The following is a 16,596-nucleotide window of genomic DNA, read 5'->3' on the forward strand; positions in this document are numbered from 1 at the left end:
GCAGAAAGAGAGCCAGGTTTCGTAGGTAAAACCATAACCAGCAACCCGGTATTCGTACCCGTCGTAACTTCCGACAAAAGAAACCCCCTCCCCTCCTCCCCAAGCCTCAAGGTTTTCAGAGCCCACCAATATTGACAGACACAGCCACACCAAATCTCAATGACGGTTCACTTACTCATCTCACTCTCCGGAGGGGGAGGTGGGGAGGCAGAGGAAGGGGGGGGTTAAATTGGAGTTGCTTCATCCTTTCTTGGACATCGACAACATCTCCACACCACACCCGCGGAGGCGGGAAAGACTATGGCCTCGAAAGGGGAAATCACTTAATCCACCCTGATAGCCCTCCCGTAATGTTACCAGTGTAACGGTAGCACTAAGCAATTTTGACAGGACTCAGAAGGCAGCTTCGCTTCCGGGCCGTGAGGGTCTTGAAGGAATTCGGATGTCAAGCCGCAATTAAAAAGCTTGGTGGGTTTACCAGGTATGTCGGGCATTCACGAACTCACCTCGTCGGGCCCGAAGAACCCTTGCGAGACATGAATCTCCGGCCGAATCCAATACACCGGCCCCGCGGGCAGCAAAAGCACGATGAACAACGCGTTAAGAGTGGCGATGAAGAAGTTTCCTGTTTCATCCGACAGGTTATTTTGTACTAAACACCAAAAAAAAGATGTCCAAAAAAGACTACTCCGGGCCACGCTCTGTATGCGCTTTATATGCCTCAGGAGAGATGCAACCGTTTGTAAATGTAAGCTTATACAATGGGCTTTCGCCCGAAAAAAAAAACAAGCTGGGCGTGAACTGTAAGGCCACAGCTTTTTCATTTTTTTTTTGCCCTCCAGTTCGAATGTGAAAACCGCCCTTCTCCGTAGAGCCTCATTGTGATGAATCTCTCAATCCATATACATTGGATCCCCCCTCACCTGTGACATGGCCAGTCCCATGTCACCACCATGCATGCTCTGCATCGTAGCTTGCATATTAGGCATTGACCGGCTCATGTTGATTGCTTGCCGATTCGCGTTCGGATTCCCGTTCTGCATCATGAACCGCGCATCGCTAGCACCCCTTTGCTGGACCTGCCTCGTCCGTGGCACCTCGAGGGTGGCTTGTCGTTGAATCGGCTGCTGGGGCATGGGCTTCGCGGTGGGCGTGTTCATTACGGCAAAACTGTCATCATCCTCCATCTCAGCATCGGCGTCGGCGTCGGCATCCCCATCCGCATCCACATCTTGATCGCTTGCCTCGTCAATCGAGGGCGGGCCTGTTGAATCACCCGGGTCGCTATGGCCAGTGGCGCTCGTTGTCGACTGCCGATGCTCGGGGCTCGGGAATTGTTGCACCTGCTGTTGTTGCATTTGCTGCTGCTGTTGTGCTGCTTGCATCTGTTGGTGTTGTTGCGGTTGCTGTTGCTGCCCTTGCTGCTGGTTCTGTTGTTGCTGCTGCTGCTGTTGCTGAGGAGTCGGCGTCGGCGTAGGGGTGCTGTTGTTTGCTTGGTCCAGTGCCCTTTGAGCATTCATGCCAGTGTTGGCGACACGGTTCATGCTGATAACTGTCTTCCACCTCTCGATTGCCCGCACAACGACGTCGTTCAAATCCAGTTGCCGGTCCTCCAATCGCAGTCCAACGTGGCGGCTTCCACTCTTGATACCTGCCTCCAAAACGTGAGTGAGAAGCTGCCGCTCCAGGGGCACCGTGGCCGGCGAGAATAGCTTGAATTCTCGGGGCTGTTGGAGACGGTTGAGCTGGTCGATCTGAGACTTCAGGTTGGCGTTCTCTTGCTGTAGCCTGTGCTGATCATCCTTCATCTTGTCGATCTCGGTTTGCTTCCTGCCAACGCTCCTAGCCATTTCCAAGAGCCACAGCTCGTTCCGCCGCTGAATAGGCAGAGAAGACCAAACTTGGAAGGCCGAGCCAAGGTGCTCATTCACCTGCTTCTCGAGGTTTTCCGCTGACTTTTCCGCTTTCTTCACTGCTTCGCGGGTGTCTCTGACGGGTTGATCCCGAGGAGGATACGTTAGATCTTCCATAGCTGCCGTAGTAGCCGTTGCGCAAGTGATTTTCCAGTTACTGAATTCTTCTTGGAAGAAAGCCTTCAGAGCATCGTACTCTCTTTGGCCAGGTGACTGAACGGACCAAGAGGTGGAAGTGGGATGCTGGGTAGAGGAGAAGAGAGTGGGTGGCGAGGCGAGGCATTGCAAGGTTAATGCAGGAAAGTCGAGGGCTAAAGGGTCAAAGTCGAAAGGCATGGAGTTGTTGTCGATTTGTTGCCTAGAGTAGCCAGGGTTAGCCACCATATATCTCTTTCCCCAATTGTTCACACTTCTGTTGTTTGTCAGAGAAACTCACTTGGCTGCCCTCCACGAGCTTAGAAGCTCTCGTAATGCAAGCTCTGCCGCGCGAGCAGTATCCATGGCATCTGCTAGCTTGTGCTTGACGTCGAACTGCGCCTTTTGCATGACTTGCTTGCTCACTTGTCTTGGCCTCTTTCCTGCATTCTGGCTGCCCTCGCCATCGGTCGAAGTACCGACTTCGCCGTTTTTGGCGGGGATGTTGTTCATGACGCCAGTGGCTTCCCATGAGGGAGTCCAAGGATATTTGCTCAGCGTAGAGTCCACGGCGTATTGCCCGTCCTTTGGCAGAGCCGGGGACTTGTGAGACTCGCCACTGTCTGGCGCAGCATCTCGCTTGGTAGCAGGTCTGGGGGTCGTGGCTGGAGTTGAGGCGTTCCTCCCACCCAAGGATCCTCTCGGCTGTCTGCGTGTGATGCTTCCTCGCAGACGCTTGATTGCGTCAACGTCGTGGATTCCATCTGGCGGCTTGGGGTTCTTTTCCTTGATGTAGAGATCGAGGTGTCGACCGAGAGAGGAGGAGGTAAAGGCCTGGCCGCAGTAGGGGCAGTTCTTATCCTTGGGGGCGCCTAGTTTCTGTTGGCTCGAGTCGGCGTTGCTCGCGGTTTCGGCCATTTAGGCTCGGGGTGTTGGATGTAAAGAGACGGGTGGGTAACGAGTGTTTCGAAAGGTTTATCGGCGGTAGGGACGAATTCGTGTTCGTTTCAGAAAGGGTGCTACAAGGCTTCTCTTGCGTGAATAAACACTTGCAGCTGCTCCAGGGGAGCTATGTAATCGAGGGTCATGTGTAGATGGACCGGGTAGAGAGTGATCGGAGGCGAAGCCAGCAAAGTTTAAAGTTGGTAGATAAGGTAAGGAAATGTAACGAGTGGTGTTGAGGACAGAGTAGTTAGATACGCAAAGAGAGTAGTTAAAAGAGGGAAATAATCAAAAAAGAAGGACTAGATGCTGAAGAGCTAAACGAGTGTGCGAAGAGAAGGAGGTCGGTGGGAGATGTCGAGAAGTAGCTGCTACCCTTGTACGAACAGAGGTTTACTGAACGCAAGCCAATCCTTGTGACGAAGAAACGTGTATATCGGCCGTTCACGGAGTCAGGTATGGGAGAGGTTCGGGGTCGGTTCGAGATGTGGGCGAGAGCCAAGGTAGCGAGTCGGGTTGACGGAGGAGGGTAAAAAGTAGGATGCCGGGTATTAAGGAAGTAGTAAAATCTTTTCCCGGACTTGTCTCTCTCTCACGCGCTCTTTCTCTCGGTCTCTCGATCTCGCTTGCCGTGCAGGTTCTCAATTCATCCGCAGACTCTCGCAATCTCTCGACCTCTCTGCAAAAACGAAAAGAGACGAAGAGGGGGTGGGTGGGAAAAGGGCAAAGGACGGGGAGGTGGAAGTAAAGTACAGAAGAGTAAGGGGAAGTTGCAAAAATGTCACCCGGGATTTAATTATTGCAGTTTTTTTTAATAAGGCAGGCGGGCAGGGGTAGCACCACCGACCCGCGCCAGAACAAGACGGCGAGGTGGGAGCTTTGGCGCACCCTAAGGTACCACCTACCTTGGTCCTTGAGACCTTGGGTGCTTAGGTAGGTACACCTCATTGTGCGGTACGGGGCGGAGAACTGAGGTGCACCCCCCTCCATCTTCTCTACAAGTACATACCCACCTCACCTCACACTAAAACCATCCCTCTTCATCCCTCATCCCTCACTCATCCCATCCGGGCCATCCCAATCCCAATCCCAATCCAATCCAATCCAATCCAATCCAATCCAAATCTATCCTGTCTATCCACCATGACCAGCAAGCCAGCTCCTCACTCCTGTCCGCTTTCCCCCAGATTGCCGCCAGTGTGCAGGTGCAGGTGCCCTGGTGGCCAGGTGCAGCGCGCGCGCGCAAGCTGCAAGCACAGACGGAGCCAAGGACGGCCCAGATGCAAGCCCCCTTCACAAGTTCACGGGCTCAAATGTCCAGGGCCGTACGGTGGTCCCACCTCTGCGCCGGTGCTCTTTTTTTCATATCCATAAACACCTTTTAATAGCCATTCACTGCACCTTAATAGCACCTTAGCACACTGATCTACCGTGGCATTAAAATAGTTGGAATATTGACTTGGTGAGTTGGGTAATGTCCAATGACGCCTCGCGAAGCTGGCTGCGTCAGGGAGGCGAGCCGTAGGGTCTCATCAGCCAACGGGGAGAGGAAACGTATTCCCGCATCTCCTCTCTCGGAAGGTCGAGGCCAAGTCCAAGATCAAGGTACCTGACGCTGTACCATCCATGACAGATATCCCAGCACACCATAATCAGCCGCCTCGCGCCTCGAAAACAAGGTGAAGAGAGAGCTCGAGCTATAGACACCTTACTTCACTAACTGCCCGGGAACACCTTACCTTAATTCTACACCGACTGCACACCACCATTGTGACCCATAGCATCTCAAGCGGCTTTGCCTATCGGGGTAACATGGCTAAATTTTCACACACAGAGTTAAACCGAGAATCCCTCGTCCGCGGAGTAGCTCCATCTCCAAAGACTCCATCGACGCGCTCTCGTTGGTCCAAAGTGCCCACCAACTCCTCAACTCGGCATCTCTCCAGAGAGCCAGTCAAGAGTCCCCTAAACCTACCAAGCACGCGATGTGTTCAACTGGGACCCAAACTCAGTCCTCAGATATCAAGACCATCCCGCTTAGGATGTCTCCTTGAGCCGCCGTCATTCCAGCGTCTGGTGCCTCTCTCACATGTCCCTTCGCTTATTCGCTTAGTGTAGTGCTGATCTGGCCCGCGGAAAGGAGAGGGACAGCCCGGCGTCGCCCTGTACATCAGTGCTACTGGTCTAGCGCTGTCGTGAGGGGTGTACCGGGAACTTTTGCCTCGAGCAAGCTTGCTTGTCGTGTCTCTTCCACGTCGCCTCTTGTCTTGTCTTCTCCCCCTCGGGTCCCGATCTGAACCACCCATACAAGACCCTTTAGCAGTTGAGGAAGTATTTCTTCAACCCTGCCGAGCTGCCTCATTAAGCCATAATTGCGTTGGGCAGCCTGGCCTCTCTCCGACTCTCTGACTCGGGCCCGTCCTTGAGGGGCCCTGGGTTCGCGGCTTGTCATTGCGAAAGAGCTCCAGTGTCCAGAGGCCACAGGCTTGACAGCCGTCGACGGTTGTGACTCGTGAGGTAATTAGCTGAGGGCACGACCCAATGGAATCCACGGCACAAATGTTCAATAAAACGCAAAGATGCCCAAAGCCAATATGTCGTCTGGTCCAGTCACAGTGGTGCTCCAGTCTCCAGTCTCCAGATACCACCTTTCAACTCACCTCATTCCCATCCTCACCGCGTTGGACAAATCCTGGCTAGACTGGTCGACCGACCGGGGCGCGGGTTGGCATGCCCGGTTCGTTTCTTTAGGCTCCTGGGGTCCCACAGACTCCCACTGGCTTGTATCCGATCCATTTTTCAGGGGGTTTCCGGGAGATCATCCAGGGGAGCCGGTGAAGGACCTCGTGCTAACGGCGCCGACGAACATCGCGGAGTTTGTCTCATGAACATTGCTCACGCAGCATGTATACGTCCTGGATCTGTATACAGTAAGGCGAAGCGGCTGGTCTTCATCAGTTTCTGACAATGTCGGCAAGAGCTTGTTCCGACGAGAGACGGCAGGATTCCACACGTAAACAAGGCCGTGTTCTGCCGAATGTTTGGCCTTGGCTCTTGTTCCTCTCCGCTCCGTGTGTTTGACCCGGGGATGCCATCCGGTGTAAAAGGACCCCGTTTTCCTGCATCTAATAATGGGGTTGGCATCTGCAAGACGCGACGCAAGGACTACGGGACAGATAATCGCGTCCAGGCCACTCATCCTCGAGCTCGCGGCGGCGGCGGTTCCTATCGCCCGCTGTTGCTGGATTCGCTGACACTCCCGGTCCTGGTCGTCCCCTGGAGGCTGGTCGTCTAGTGTAGCCTCCCGCAGCCGCAGCATCTTGGGTCAACCTTGTCTGTCTGGGACCGTCTCGTACGGGCCCCATAAAGTCCACCGAGGAGGTCGACTCAACTGCACACCAACTGACGTTAGCAGCCTGCAGGACACCGATAATTTCCCGCCGCCTCTCGTACGGCAGCTGGAGCTGACACTCAGCGCCACGGCGTGTTTGGCCCTGATCCAGAGCAATAGGCACTCGCTGGCCCGTTCTTCGACCTTAAAATGTCATAACTTGGCATCGTCCGCCCTGGGTTTGACGCGAGGGAGAAGCGAAGTAGTTCTGTTGGTCGGTCGGGACCTTGCAGATGATCACCGAGCATGGCTGGCACTTGTCCACCAGCTGCGAAATCGAGATCCATGTCTTTTGGCGCTTGCCTAACCCTTTTCAAGAACGTCTCGTTGGTTGTCGTATTTGAACAGCAAATCGTAACCCCTTTTGCACTGCAGACATTTTGATGAGGTGCAAATTACGCTTCTGCAGTTACATGCAGATACGCTGCACATCGAGTCGTTTTTTCTCCGTTGGTTGGAGCGGCACAGTCTTGTTGGTGCCGAGAAGCGCCCTTCACAGGATAAAGTAGCAGTGTCTGGCAGATCTCAGCGAGCTCGCTGGCAAAAAAGTAGACCTCGGCGTACATCGCAGATGCGTTCTTCTTCTTGGATTGGCTGTCGTCGATCGTCAGATTAGCCGCGCACGAACTCATGCGATTTGCCGTATCCAACACCCAACGACTTTGGCAAGGGATGATGGCCGTTGAGTAAGGTAACGACGCAAGCTTTGACCAGACTAGCTTGCGACGTTGGAAAAAAGTATAATCAGCTTATCGACTGCAGCCGGTGTCAATGTCATAAGGATCAAGGCACCGCGATGCAGCGTGTGAGATGTGAAGAATTGGCAGGATCAACTTGGGAAAAAGTTGTTATCTGCTCAGAATTCGTGCGGCAAAACGGGACAGTGAATTGCTTAGGTACTTATTCTGGAAGCTTCCAATCTAGGCGAGAACGTATCAGTGCCTTCCTAGAATTGACTCTCTGGTATTCTACTATACCAGCGTACAATGAAGGGACTACATTACATCAAGTAAGGCAAGGTACCTCCAGGGAACGACGTAGGTAGGTAACTTACAAACGGGAGTAAGATTCGAGGCCGACCTTCCAGGTTGGAGCTTGGTCCACGGGTTCGGAGCTCCACATGAGCTCCTTCTGCCGTCAGTTGTGGGTACTCAGAGGATGGGGGCTCCCGGACTTGCAGGAAAGCGCCGGAATTGGTGGCGGCAGGTATCCGTTCTTTCTCCTCCGTCCAGAGAAGTGGCTGGTGCATGGAGATCACGTGACAGCCGAGCGCCACAATTGGCTGTGACGCGACTCTGCTCCAGCCTCTTGCTACCTTTATGCAAAAGTTGGGGCAGCTTCCGGTATTTGCGATCGTCTCTTTGGCAACGCATCGCAGCTTTCTTTCACGTTGAGTCTTGCGCAACCTCTCGTTTGCAACCATTCAGGTCGCTACTGCCTAGACGAGCTGCGTATACACCTTGGAATAAACAATCCCTACACAATGCCTCCCGGTAAGTCCTCACCTCTTCGAACTTCACCCCTCGTGCCACTAGCCAAGTCGCGTCGAGATTGCGACAACACACTTCACGACGCGAATCCTCCACCAAATCTCCATACAACGTCACAATGTCGCGTCGTATGAAGCTGACAGCTTCTATAGCTATTAGCGATGACGAGATGTCCGACGCCGGCGGCGAAATCGCTATCCCGCTCAAGGAGAAGCGCGCAAAGAGCCGATCCGCAGAATACCGAGACGATGTCAGCGAAGCTAAGAGCGAAGAAGACATTCCCATCATCTCCGGCGACCTGAACGGCAACGCCACCAAGCCTGCCAAAGCTGCTAAGGCAGCCGATGTCGTGGCCGATGAGGAGGACGAGGAAGGCGACGAAGACGATGATTTGGAGGCTGATGAGTACGCTACCCACACCAAACGGCTTTGCTCGGACAAAAGGGCTGACCGGCCATAGATACGTTGTCGAGAAGATCCTTGACCATGTGGTGTCCGACGACGCAAGTGGCCCTCTTCTGTTCTTCTGTTGGCAGTGCGCCTCGATACTAACGCTTCTTGCAGGGCACTGTGAACTTCCGTGTCAAATGGGAAGGTTACTCTAAGAAATCAGACCAGACCTGGGAGCCGGAAGACAGCCTGAAGTAAGCTTCAAACTGTGATTTGCGATCGACACCAATTTTGAAACGACGCCTAACACATTACCAGGGAAGGCGCATCAGAGATCTTGGAAGAATACCTTAAGAAGCTCGGTGGGCGTGAGGCGCTGTTTGAGGAGAAGACCAAGGCCAAGACCACGAAGAAGCGCGGCCGCCCCAGTGCTTCGTCGTCTACACCGCCGGCGAGCAGCAAGAGGGGCAAGCGTAATGGTCACCCCGCCGAATCTACTCCTCCCGCGTCAGTAAAGGAGGCTAAAGCGAAGGCCTGGACGCTGCCCAGCGGCAGCTGGGAGGATGACGTCGAGTCGATCGATGCTTGCGAGGACGAAGAGTCAGGCTCCATCATCATCTATCTCAATTGGCGAAACGGCCAGAAAACTAAGCATCCCAAGGAGGTAGTGTATAAGAGATGTCCCCAAAAGGTATGGTCCCATGTATCTCGGCGCAACACGGGATGATGACACTAACGGATACGTAGATGCTGCAATTTTACGAAAAGCACATTCGCATCATCAAGGCGGGACCTGACGCCGATCCTACGGACCTTGATACCGCGCCCGAGGCCAAGATGTAGGACACGAAAATAAGGGTGCCGTTTGTGAACTTTATTGGGAAAGGATTGGCGTTTGGGCTCGTGATACGTCTGATATCATTAGCAGGTTCTCGAGCGCCGTTGGCTTGGCTTCTGCTCGTTGCGATATTTGCACGCTTTCAGTCCTCGGAAGAAGTCTCATCAGGCCATATCTAAAATCAGGTCGAAGGCGATTCGGACTGTGGGAGGGCTTGCTATATCCTTATTGCAACTGGAAGCGGGAGGAGGTGTGCTTCACGGTTATCCTTCGTAATTTCGGGAGAAAAGAAAACCGCAAGTTCCTCTGTTGATTCCAATTGCTCCAGCTGATGCGTGAGGTTGCCCTTCGTTGTCTCCGTAAAGGACGGTGAACATCTTACATTCCCAATATACCAACGCAGCTTGGGCGGGCAGGAACTTCTCGGCGTTCATATATTACGAGTGAGCAACATGATCTCAGAGTCGTGAAAGGCACTTCATCCATGTCAATAGGCGGGTGCCGCCGAGTGCTAGATCCAGGTACGATGCAGGTACAGCTAAGTCATGGCCAAGTAGCGCTTTCGGTCTGGTCAAAGTCACGACACACGCAATTTTACAGCAAAGAGTACATCCGACCTCTCCCTAAGACGGAGAGGCTTACTGCGACAAGGGTAAGAAACCTGCATGTTGCGAGTCCGCGAGGTTGGGTAGTGGAGGACGTCGACAGCAAGCCCGTCGGGATACTCCACTAAAAAGCAGCTTTACATCCCTGTATCGCAGGCGGTTGGACGAGTAGGACAGCCTGAAAGTCGCGGTAGCGTTGTCGCGGATTTTTTGGCCCAGGGTGGTGGTGGTGGTGGTGGTGGTTGTGGTACTTGGTGGTGCGGCGCGCGGCCCAGCCTCTCGCATTTCTATTGACTTTCGGGTTTTGCGGCTGGGCGGGCGACCAGCTTTGGGAAAGCTGGTGGCGGGGCAACGCTTCTTTTTAACGTGAGGCTTGCCCGCGCTGCATTCCTCACCATTCTCGATTCCTCTCCTCTCTCTCTTCTGATACATTGCATATTCTCATTGCGAAAAAGGGTTCATTTGAATGATCTCGAGGTTTCTTTCCCCCCTCTCCTCCTCATCATCGTCGACTACTCCGTAGTGAACAATCCCGTTGTCCACTCTGAGTCTCTATCGTCAACCTTTACCCACATCTCGGACCCATACGTCTCGGCACTTGACGAATTCCCGGCAGGGAAATCGAGCTGCTCATCACGGATTGAAATCTCATCGAGCCGTCGCGAACGACAATTCTTTAGCTTCCAACTGGAATTCAGATCGAGGACAATTGTCTGACAGGCCATCCCAAAGGCACAGACAAAAACCTCGGACCGTTGAAAGATACCACCAAACTCAATCGTCTTCCCGAGACCACATTCCACGGCGTCTCCGCCCAGACCCTCCGTGTCTCTCTTCCTCCTCCCAGCCACCGGGCTCTCCACACAAGCTGTCCCCCGCACCGCTCCACACCGGCGCCGGGCTCACTCCCACAACCCCCACCAAAAAACCATCGCGGCCATTAGAAGAACCGCACAAGACCAAAGGACGAACAGTCCTTGCTAGCAGTCATGGTCAAACAAAACGACGTCATCGCGATCATTGTCATCGTGCTGTTCGTCGTCCTCGCCCTCGTGGCCTTTGGCATTTACAGATTGGTCCACGTTGCGCGCCAGAGCATGAGTGTGACGTCTGGGTCGAGTAGTAGCAGCTCCGACGAGATTGTCGACGACTGATCTACTCGCCGTTCATCTTTACGGGGTTTACTCGGCGCTGCGGCTCGCTGCTGCTGCTGCTGCAATTACTATCTACCATCGCATTTACACTGAGATACCACGACCAAAACTGTTTACGCAAGAAAGCGCCGTCGCATTTTTTTGCGAGTTTGAGAGCGTTCTGCCAAGGCTTCGGCTGAGACTACGACATGGAAGGGAGAAAGAAGAGAATGGATGAATCTGGGATGAGTGATAATGAGGAGGGGAAATTTGGGAAACATGGAAAGGGATATGAGACATGATTTATCGGCATTTTTATCTGGCATTTGCGCAGCATTTTTTTTACCATACAAAGTTGGTCATTTGGGATACAAGATGCAGCAAAATGTGTCTTTATGGGGGAAGATATCTACGAGTGTATGATACTGGATCTGGGATGGGCTGCGCCGGGATTGGCGACCTTTTTTGAAGGCATGAAGATGAGCCCATGTACACAGAACGAACAAATGGGATGAAGTAGGCCTTTATAGGCTCAAGATGAAATAGAAAGAATACCAGATATCAACACATCTGGCAGGATCGATGTACCCGTGGTTTCCTTCAAGGAAAAGGAGGCGTTTGAGAGAGATAAAAGACCGTTCCTCAACCTCTCATTACCTATCCCAGCAATGTATGCGATTGTGACGTTATCGGCCGCGATTGCAGGTAGCGAACGTCTTGTGGCCAGCTGCCTAAGTACTTGCTTAGCCGGTTCCAAAAGAGCTCGCCAAGTATCTAATAATCTCGTGCCTTTTGTCCATTAATCACGGTCATCGTTAACGTATTCGTAACTAAATCGTCAGGTTGGAGGCCATGACTACAAATAGCAAATGTCAAATTAAGATACCTAGCCTTGAATCAATATCGTGCCTTTCGTTTCGCAATCACAGTCATCGTTTACATATTCGTGTCTAGATAATCACTAACATATGCGAAGGCGCCCGAGCAGAGGCTAAAGCAGATTTGCTGATCAGGGATATGTGCAAAGTGACTAAGCAGATACCAAACGGTGCTTCTGATCACGAATACGTGCGAATGCGCTCGAGTAGATACCAAACGGCTCTGTTCTTTGTCAAGATAACGAGACAGCCTAGGTAAAGGCGGGTGAGTGCAAATCGGTACCTGTGTTCCTTCCTTGAACCCATTCAAAATCTGAGAACATGACAAATTGTGAGAATACGATGCGTTCCATTTGAGGTAAGCATTCAGATGTTGAACGTAAGTTTTTTTGAATTTTATATGGGTTCGTGATGGTAGTTCTGTTTTTGTCTACTCGGGAGCTCATGTGCCTGCAGAGCACGCATAGCATACCTAGCCCAGTCAAGGTTACTTTCGGTTGTTTAGGAGCCAGGGCAAAAATGAAGAATAAGAGCACAGGAGTGAGCTTTTCAAATCTTATACGCCCATACTTTGATACTTGATTAGAAGTAAAACGGTGCCAGGTCGCTGCTGATAACTTGCATGAATGATGGGACCACTCACATTGCATGCTGTGGGTATTGGCTGATGGGCAAGGAACTCAGGCTGCCAGATCAGGCTATGAAAGGCGACAATGTTCTCTTCCGTCGACCTCTTAAACCTCAGCCAATGATATCATTACCAAAATGCGTCTAATCGATGTGAACACACTCCTGCTGGAGGAGTTCATGGGCCGGTGTTCCCAGTACGCAACCCTACTCACACTTGGAATGGCAAGCAGGAGATAAGTTTCAAGGAATGGCACAAACAACATGTCGCCGAATCAAAAGAGCAGGGGTACGCCAAACTACTCGGGGCTTGTCGGTTAACACGAGAATTCGGTCTCGAGTACCTGTGGGTTGATACGAATTGTATCGATAAGGAAAGCTCCGCAGAGCTCTCAGAGGCAATCAATTCGATGTTCAACTAGTATCAGGAATCGGCTATCTGTTTCGCATATCTCGAAGACCTCGAATTTGAGGATACTATGCAGCAAAGCTCAGGCGATGGTGTTCCAAGCCAAAACAACGTTGTCGATCTGAACTCGCTCGTAGTCGTCGGTTCACCCGCGGCTGGACATTACAAGAGCTCTCGGCCCCGAGGCGGATGTACCTCTTTGACAAGAGCTGGAGGATCCTAGGATCGCGGCAAGACTTCGCGCCTGAAGTTTCAAACATCACCGGAATAAGAAACGAGTACGTTTCCGGCGCCAAGTCAGTCTTGGACGCGAGCATCTCGGAGGTATTTTCCCGGCTGGCGGGCCGGGAGACGACAAGTCTCGAAGACATGGCTTATCCCGTGCTCGGGCTTCTCGGTCTCAACATGCCGTTGCTTTACGGCGAGCGCTCGGCGGCATGTATGCGCCTCCAGGAGGAGTTGATCCGCATCTCGGACGACCAGACGATCTTCTGTTGGACGTGGGATCATACGACCCCACACAACTGTAGTAGTCTACTCGCACCATCGCCTTCGGTCTTCAAGGGCGGCGACCGTTTCCTCTGCGGGTCCGAGACTGACGAGCACATTGTCGGATGGAGAAAGGCCATATCGTACTCGATGACGAACGTAGGTCTACGCATCCGTTTGCCCACGCTGAGGATATCGGGTCTGGACCTTTCCGTCTTGAACGTATCCGAAAAGAGAAGCGATTCGGGAGAGCAGGACCCTATCACAGGTCGTGTCTGTATTCCTCTCATGACGAACAACTACCTCGATGAGGTCTATGGCGTCTCGTCGACACTGATTGACGACTCTGTGCTTAGTGCTCAACGATGGCCGATTCCCGGACAACCCATACCTGTCTACGAGCTGAGGAACATATACCCCTCCTCCCTATAGGGTTTCTACATCCGTCCGTTGCAACGAGACGCGAAGATAGTAAAGGACACTATATCACTCGGGCAAGCAGGAAGACCTAAGTATCCATCACTACAAATGATATTGCCAATCATCGAGACGCGAATGGCACCATCCTCTCACCTGGAATTTAGCTCGATCGATACGTTTTTTCCGGAATTCTGTAATCCCACGGTACACAAAATCTATCGAGCGTCTCCATGTAAATTCGACTAGTCAGCATTTCTTCTATGCCCCATTCAGAGGTCTTTTCCTACTCCTCAACACGAAATTACGTGGAGCACTCGGCAATGAGCTACAATTGCACGTTGGAGACAATCGGATCGAGAAACTGGTTATTGGGGCTTACACTGGGACTGGAGCAAATTCGCCACCGGAGAAGGGAAAATGTGACTGGTTTTGTTATTTTAAAGACGAGCAGTCGACGCGAGCAGTATCAGGCGAATGGTCCTGTAATATGGCATGTTCACCGGACAGGACATTTATAATGCATCTGGATTGACACACAATTCAGTTGCCACACGGAATTGTTGCAAAACCAGTGTACATCTCTTTCTTGCCGGCGCTGTCTCTGGTAGACCGGGCACTTGAAAGATGGGGGCTTTGGATCAACGCGGATATCATTCAAAATACTATGCATTGTAAGATGTTGAGTTGGCGGGAGGTTGTCGACGGCCGATAGCCACGAGTCGACGAGGCAGATGGAGGGTCAATATAGCAAATGAAGTACAAAGGCTTGAAAGACCTATTATCGAGATGGAATTCGGTCACAAATCATGGAGGGAAAAGGGTTGGAAGAAAAGTGCTGTCTTGAGGCCTTCTTTATTGTCTATGTCGAGGAGCAACGGGAGAGACCGCCATACATTAGCGACGTTTCGCTTTGCGTATTGGTTCACTTGTTCTGATGGATTAATATTTTAGGGCGATGTCCAGATCTGAACCACAACTATTCAGTTTCTGTCCAGAAACTGAACGAAAGCACTTGTTTGCGAGGTGAACAGAGGCATCAATACTCTGAAAGGGCACCGACGACACCAAAGAAGACGGCTCGAAAGGAAATAACTCGAATGTTGCCGAAAAAACTATTTGATTTCTTTTCAGAGACCAGAGAGTGAGCAGGACATATAAGCTGGTTTACTGGCTCCTGCCTATATCCCAACGCTCATAGTTGGCCTACTTCCACTTCAACAGACTGTCAACTAAAAAGACAAGGACCAAGCAGCATCGCCACCCAAATGAGCCAAATAGACGGCGGCCTCGACTTCAACTACCCCGCCCGCAACAAGATCCTCTATCAAGAGCAGACCAAAGTGGGCTACGTCGACGGAGACGGAAAAGCCGTATTCAACGACGCGTACCGAGAAGCCGGCCCCCAGCTGTTCGCGGGAGAGGTGCTCAAGCTACGTGCAGGTCGCTTTCTCAAAAAATGTATACTTCCAGGCAGCACGTACTTCACTGCCGGAGTGACACCGGAAGGTAAGGCCAGGGTCCGCTGCATGAGAGAATGGCTGTGGAAAGAATGCAAACGGACGCTGGGAGAGTATAAGAGTTGGCGTTACAAGTACACGGTCGAGGGCACTATCACGTTCCATGGCCGTATACAACCGATAGGCAGGGAGAACCCAGAGGAGACAACTCAAGGCGCTCAGACGAGCCAATATCAGACTCGGGTGGTTGAGATGCCGTAGGAGGAGGATACGGTGAGTGAGGACCAGCGAGAGAGTGGTTAGATTCCTGGTGCTTGGTGTTTTGGTGATAGGGCGAGGGTAGCCTTGAGGCCGAGGGCGTCTTTTTGGTGAACCTGCAACGTTGGCAGGTTGCCTTACACGTTGTCGTGCTCTGCTTGTTGTCCATAACATACCCTCCATGGAAGAATTCACAGCTAGATAATGGGATGAGAAGTCTGGATCATTGAGCTATTGGCAGAGCGATGATTCAAACGCACATGAGATAGAAAGCTGAGAATGTTGTTATGAGACAGGAACATATCAAGGCGAGATAATACTATCTAAAGTGAACGCCCCTCTCTTTCACGGGCGACTGCAGTTGATTTCGAAGGGTAAAATGAAGTAGCGTTTTTCTGACGTTGGGGTTGCCTTAGAGTCTGTGAGGCTCATAATCAATAATACTTCTGTTGCTGCTTCACTCGACGTTGATAGTTGGACGTTGAAGTCGACCATCTGAAGTCGGATGCACGGTCCACCTCCCAAACCAGAGTGGTTGGTCATGAGAGCTTCGCTGGCCATCTGATGATGATATCCAAACACTGAATAGTGAGTAGCGAGTTGAGCAAGAGTCGGGTGAGTAAGCCTTTTGAGTTTGGCGATGTAGCTGCCCAAGGAGTACAAGGTTCACTGTCAGAAGCGCCCGAGGGCGTCGGGAGAGAGGACAAGAGACAGAGACGGCATCGAAACCCCGGATGTTGCAGTGATGGGCGTATCGAGGGGGCTATCTCATTCATGGGCAGGGCAGCTTGAAACATGGACTGGTGGGAGGCATGACGACGGGCGCCCGAGCTCTCTGACGGCAACCTTGCCGTATGATGCGTCTGATATCGGTTCGGTGCATAGACGGAAAACAAGCAACGGGAATATGCGGGCGTGTGTCTCTTCTTACAAGAATGGATTGTTCATGTGAGGTTGAAATATCGTTTAAAAATGCGGTTATCTGCACGGTAACCTTCGCAAGAAGAGTATTGCTGAAAAAGGGGACCGAGTTGCAGGGCGAGCTGCGAACGAGCCAGGCGATTGCGGGACATCAGAAGTCAGTCGGTGGCGGGACATTCCACCACCTTACGGATACTTAGGTACTTGCAGATAATTAGCGTTGTGGCATTGGGAGGAAGGAGCCACCTCATCCCTCCCAAACCAATCTTTCAGCGCACCCGATTGCGTAGCCCAGGGAAG

At 52.1% G+C, this 16,596-nt stretch overlaps 6 protein-coding genes across 6 annotated transcripts; 4 read left to right on the forward strand and 2 right to left on the reverse strand.

Moving 5' to 3' along the window:
- Nucleotides 1-319: 319 nt before the first annotated feature.
- Nucleotides 320-2,966, reverse strand: CLUP02_00277 (uncharacterized protein; the record flags this gene model as incomplete). The annotated part of the gene is made up of 5 exons (XM_049279329.1): nt 320-373; nt 507-625; nt 738-801; nt 924-2,271; nt 2,350-2,966. 5 exons carry the CDS (start codon nt 2,964-2,966, stop codon nt 320-322), a joined length of 2,202 nt encoding a protein of 733 aa, XP_049135286.1.
- A 1,167-nt stretch (nt 2,967-4,133) lies between these two features.
- Nucleotides 4,134-5,310, forward strand: CLUP02_00278 (uncharacterized protein; the record flags this gene model as incomplete). Its single annotated transcript, XM_049279330.1, has 8 exons — nt 4,134-4,189; nt 4,224-4,323; nt 4,400-4,421; nt 4,501-4,669; nt 4,772-4,797; nt 4,872-4,950; nt 5,003-5,066; nt 5,179-5,310. 8 exons carry the CDS (start codon nt 4,134-4,136, stop codon nt 5,308-5,310), a joined length of 648 nt encoding a protein of 215 aa, XP_049135287.1.
- Nucleotides 5,311-5,808: 498 nt separating this feature from the next.
- On the reverse strand, nt 5,809-6,309 carry CLUP02_00279 (uncharacterized protein; the record flags this gene model as incomplete). The annotated part of the gene is made up of 1 exon (XM_049279331.1): nt 5,809-6,309. One exon carries the CDS (start codon nt 6,307-6,309, stop codon nt 5,809-5,811), a length of 501 nt encoding a protein of 166 aa, XP_049135288.1.
- A 1,680-nt stretch (nt 6,310-7,989) lies between these two features.
- Nucleotides 7,990-9,104, forward strand: CLUP02_00280 (chromo domain-containing protein; the record flags this gene model as incomplete). Its single annotated transcript, XM_049279332.1, has 5 exons — nt 7,990-8,276; nt 8,332-8,362; nt 8,436-8,515; nt 8,580-8,952; nt 9,009-9,104. 5 exons carry the CDS (start codon nt 7,990-7,992, stop codon nt 9,102-9,104), a joined length of 867 nt encoding a protein of 288 aa, XP_049135289.1.
- A 3,376-nt stretch (nt 9,105-12,480) lies between these two features.
- Nucleotides 12,481-13,672, forward strand: CLUP02_00281 (HET domain-containing protein; the record flags this gene model as incomplete). The annotated part of the gene is made up of 2 exons (XM_049279333.1): nt 12,481-12,539; nt 12,889-13,672. 2 exons carry the CDS (start codon nt 12,481-12,483, stop codon nt 13,670-13,672), a joined length of 843 nt encoding a protein of 280 aa, XP_049135290.1.
- Nucleotides 13,673-14,925: 1,253 nt separating this feature from the next.
- On the forward strand, nt 14,926-15,378 carry CLUP02_00282 (uncharacterized protein; the record flags this gene model as incomplete). Its single annotated transcript, XM_049279334.1, has 1 exon — nt 14,926-15,378. The coding sequence occupies one exon, from the start codon at nt 14,926-14,928 to the stop codon at nt 15,376-15,378; it is 453 nt and encodes a 150-aa protein (XP_049135291.1).
- Nucleotides 15,379-16,596: the final 1,218 nt, after the last annotated feature.

Source organism: Colletotrichum lupini, chromosome 1 (genome assembly GCF_023278565.1).
Source record: "Colletotrichum lupini chromosome 1, complete sequence".
NCBI lineage: Eukaryota > Fungi > Ascomycota > Sordariomycetes > Glomerellales > Glomerellaceae > Colletotrichum > Colletotrichum lupini.